General features: G+C 35.5%; 1 protein-coding gene across 1 annotated transcript; it reads left to right on the plus strand.

Annotated features, from left to right (window-relative positions):
- Positions 1 to 248: 248 nt before the first annotated feature.
- Positions 249 to 4,466, plus strand: LOC109238544 (myosin-binding protein 2-like; the record flags this gene model as incomplete). Its single annotated transcript, XM_019405021.1, has 4 exons — positions 249 to 1,389; positions 1,478 to 1,654; positions 2,159 to 3,565; positions 3,660 to 4,466. Coding segments are annotated over 3 exons (2,685 nt in total), but the record flags the coding sequence as incomplete, so codon positions are not given.
- Between the last annotated feature and the right edge of the window lie 540 nt (positions 4,467 to 5,006).

The following is a 5,006-nucleotide window of genomic DNA, read 5'->3' on the forward strand; positions in this document are numbered from 1 at the left end:
AATTTTGTCAAAATGCTTTCATATACATTCTTTTTCTTTTCTTTCATTTATTTATTTGTTTCAGTTTATTCTTTTTCTTCCATATAATCTTTATAATTCTTTTTTACAGATTAAACTCTCATTTGGCCTCCCTTTCTCTCTATTCAGTCTAATTAAACCATTTTCCCTCTCTTTCACACTTTCTCTCTCTCTCTCTCTCTCTCTCTCTCTCTCTCTCTCTGTTGCCTTCGTCTCTCTTCTCCATTTTNTTTGCAACCATGTTACATAAAAATACCAACAAGATCACACTTATTCTTATCTATGCAATCTTAGAATGGACATTAATAATTCTACTTCTCCTCAACTCTCTCTTCTCCTATTTGATCATCAAATTTGCCGAGTATTTTGGCCTAAAACCACCTTGTCCATTATGTTCTCGAGTTGATCATCTGTTTGATCAATATGGAAATAGTAAAACTTTGCGCAAAGATCTTTTATGTGAAGATCATGTCACAGAGATTTCCAAATTGGGATTCTGTTCAAATCATCAGAAGTTGGCTGAATCTCAAGATATGTGTGAGGATTGCTCGTCCTCGCGCCTTGAGATTTCAGAGAATTCAGCTTTGTTAGCATGGATGGATGAGATTAAGTTGATTCAAAATGGTAAAGAAATTAGTGTGGAAAATGGTGAGGTGAGTGTGATGTGTTCTTGTTGTGGTGTGAATTTGGAGAGCAAATTTTCAACTCCTTATATTTTGATTAAGCCTTCTTTGGATGATTATTTGGCATATAATCAAAAAGGTAATTTGATTATTGAAGCAGCAGAAGATGATGATCTTATGGATAAAGGTAATGATTTTGATAAAGAAAGATCAGATTTTTCAATAGAAGAAAAAACTGAACATCAGGTTATGTCTGATGTTTATGTGCCTAATTCTGAGGTTAAAATGAAAGATCAAGCTGTTCAAGTTTGTGAGAATGAGGAGTTATGTTTTGAATTTTCTCCTCAGCATTTGGAATTCATCTGCAGTGGTGATAAGTTGGTTCCTATTGAATTGATTGATTCAACAACTGATGAAGATCATAGCAAAAACCAAGAAATGGAAGAAAATCATAAAAAGAGTGCCAAAGAATTTGAATTTGTTGTAGAGAACAAGATTCTTCAAGTGGAGGAAGAGACAGCAGTTTCTGAGCTCAAGAGTGAGGAGGAACCTGAATTTGGATTTCTTGAATCCATGGAGGTAGAAGAAGAAGAGATTGGTTTGGTTTTTTGTGCCAAAAAATGCAATTCAGTAAAGGAGAGTTATGAACAATTTGACAATACTCAATTGCTCCATGCACCAGCCAAAGATAATGTTCAAATTCTTACAGAAAGATTAAGGGAAGAAGAAGGTTTAGATGCTCAACAAGGTATATATATTAGAATACTTTTAATTTGGAGGCTAAAGCTTGTAGATTTGAGTATGTTTCTTGAGTTGTTTTTGTTTTACTTTTGTAGTTACAGAAGAGGATTCCCAAATGCCAGTTGATGGAACTGATGCAGAAGTTTTAGTTGAAACTGAAATTCTTGATTTGAACTTAGTAGATGAGATTCCATGTCAAGGAGCTCTTACTTCAGTTATACATGAAGAACCTTCCACAAGTTCTGCTGATTTCCATGAAGTTGATCAGCAAGGTATATTTCAGATTCCTTTCAATCTAAAAATAAAAGCAATTTTTTCCCTCTTAGTAGCTTAATTTTCCTTTCTTCACTGATAATTTTCTTAGCGCGAAGCAGAAAATGTTTTCTTGTCGTTGTTCTTAGATTGCTAGTAGTATGGCGGTTTTCTTACTATCTTCTGCTTCGGTTTTCTAGTATCTTGTCGTGGTTACTACTTGTTGCTATTGCCATATCGCTATTGCTTTCTTCCATCTATTTTTCTGGTTCTTACATTATTATACTGTTCTTGATATTTGATTGTTTTTTATTCATCCTCTTGAACCAAGGATCTTTCGGAAACAACCTCTCTGCCCCTCAAGGTAGGGGTAAGGTCTACGTACACTCTACCCTCCCCAGACCCCACTTGTAGGATTTCACTGGGTTTGTCGTTATTGTTGTTGTTGAAGCATAAAATGTTTTAAGCCCTGTCCTCTAAGGTTGTGCACTTGTATACTTATTAATCATGTTTTACCATGTTAGGTCCTAAAGAAGATCAAGAAAAATTGGTGGAATTGAAATTATTATCAGTTGAATTTGATGATCATGTGATGAACAATCAATCATCAATATCTTCCAAATTGAATGAGATTGAAGAAGATAAAGTTCCAGAAACGCCAACTTCTATCGATAGCTTCTATCAGTTGCATAAGAAATTACTACTCCTTGAGAAGAAAGATTCAGGAAATGAGGAGTCTTTGGATGGAAGTGTAGTTAGTGAGTTAGAAGGCGGAGATACAGTTTCAACGATCGAACACTTGAAATCAGCACTTAAAGCTGAGAGAAAAGCTCTACATACTTTGTATACAGAGTTAGAAGAAGAGAGAAGTGCTTCTGCTGTGGCTGCTAATCAAACAATGGCTATGATAAATAAACTTCAAGAAGAAAAGGCGGCGATGCAAATGGAAGCTTTGCAATATCAAAGAATGATGGAAGAACAATCAGAGTATGATCAAGAAGCGTTGCAACTGTTGAATGAGCTTATGGTAAAGAGGGAGAAGGAAAAACAAGAGCTAGAGAAAGAATTGGAAGTGTATAGGAAAAGGTTAATGGAATATGAAGCAAAAGAAAAGATGAGGTTGTTGAAGAGAAGCAAAGATGGAAGTGCAAAGAGTGGATTTTCATCTCCCTCTTGTAGCAATGTTGAGGAGAGCGACGAGTTGTCTATTGATTTGAATCAAGAAGCAAAGGAAGATGACAGTTTTTACGGTCATCAATATGAAGATCAAAAAGTTCATGTTGATGCTGGTCTAGAATTGGAAGAATCGTTTGCTGATTTCGAAGAAGAGAGGATGTCGATTCTTGAGCAGCTAAAGATGTTGGAAGAGAAGCTTATAAATATGGACGATGAAGATGCAAAACATTTTGAGGATGTTAAGCCAATGGAAGATTCATATAAAGAGAATGGCATTTCTCATTTTGATGGACAAATAAATGAACATGCCAATGGTTTTTCGAGTGAAACGAATGGAAAACATCATCCGCTGAAAAAAATTGTCAATGTAGAAGGGAAGGGACTACTTCCACTTTTTGATGCAATGAGCGATGAAAATGGAGATGTTACACTAAATGGACACGAAAATGGCTTCCATTCTAACGGTGTTCATGACTCGTACATGACAACGTTCGATGTGGAAAACAAGAAGCTCGATGTGGAAGAGGAATTGGATCATCTACATGAAAGGCTACAAGCGCTTGAGGCAGATAAGGAGTTCCTAAAGAACTGCATTAGTTCATTAAAGAAAGGCGATAAAGGGATGGATCTTCTTCATGAGATTTTACAACATCTTCGTGATCTTAGAAATGTTGAACTTCTTGTTAGGAGCTCAAGTAATGGCCTCATGGTTTAGTCGAGTACTAGCTCAATTGTCGCGCCAATGAAGATAACTGGTAATTTTGCTCTCTTTTAACTCAAGAATGTCATATATTTTGAAATGTCTATCACATTGTCTAACTTGTGTCATCTTTTTCTTGGCAATTTCAGGCCATGATCTTGGAGTCCTTGGCAGCTATTTAACTAAAATGGAAACTCAAGAATGCAACTGAAATATACGGAACAGCTGATAAAAGCTCTGCAGTCATTGCAGAAGTTTTTGGAAGTTTAAATCCCTATCAGGCCCTGGAAATGGTCTGAGCATTTTGGTTATAATGGTAAGGCACCAATGTTTTTGATGTCTATCTAACTTTTTGTTCTCAAGCTTCAATGGTCATTTGTCAAAGTAAAACCCAAAATTTTGGGCAGAAATTGGGGTCAAATTTCCACCTTTTGTGGGCAAAAGGAGGGAAATGATGAATGAGTGTGTAGTCCAGTTAGGATGAATCCATTCTGTAATTTTTAAATTCTACGGAAATGCTGCGTACAATAGACCTTTGCCCGCACATAGCGGGAGTTTAGTGCACCAGACTGCCCTTTTATAATAGTGTTCGAGTCAGATTGTGCGCATCTCAACTGTTTCGTCCGATACACTGGTATTGGTCTGTCTTTTGTATGTTGTGAAAGGGAAAAAGCATACTGGTTTACAAAGCTGGAAAGGTCCAGCAAAGATTCCAGTTCCAGGCATTTGTACTTGTTTATTGTAGACAATTAGGACTACAAACAATTTTCTTGTCTATTTTTTTCTAAGGCATAGAGGGGAAAGTAACTTCTTTATTACCTTATCTCTCATCTTTTTCATCATTTCATCACATGAGATTTGTTATTGTTTTAGAAGGCAAAAGTTGTCTAGTTGTACACTACATGTGTCCATTTGTAAGTATGTATCTAACTAAAGAGTGTGTGTTTTCTTTTTAATTCTGTTCCTTTTCCTATCTTTTATTATTTGGACAGTCTGTTTTTCACTATTTTCTTTGTTGTAAAGTTCATTCTAAAAAAATGGATGTACAAAAACTACACTATCTATATATTAATAATTGAATAGTACTTAGTAAAGAGAGAAGGAAAGCTAAAGATTGCTTTCAACAGATTGTTTTGCTTTAAGTCACTATAGTAGATAGGGAGTGAGAGACAAACATGCATAATTAGTGAAACCAAAAAGGGGTTTAACAGCTAAGAGGGTGGGTCTAAGGCATGATTACAAAAGTAAGTTTGTTTATATGCAAGCTAAGAGCCTAATCATTCTTAGCATATTTTAATGTTATTTTAGGACACATTATGAAGGTTCATGAGACATAAAATAATGACTACTGTCTATATTGCTTGGACTCTTCAAAATGTCGCCAAATGCGTACCGGATCCTCTAAAAATAATGTATTTTTAGAGAATTCGACATGAGTGAGAAAATATTTTGTAGAGTCCACAACGCGGCCTTCCTCTATACCTTGATATCATAAA

This window comes from Nicotiana attenuata, unplaced genomic scaffold, assembly GCF_001879085.1.
Source record: "Nicotiana attenuata strain UT unplaced genomic scaffold, NIATTr2, whole genome shotgun sequence".
In the NCBI taxonomy this organism is placed as follows: domain Eukaryota; kingdom Viridiplantae; phylum Streptophyta; class Magnoliopsida; order Solanales; family Solanaceae; genus Nicotiana; species Nicotiana attenuata.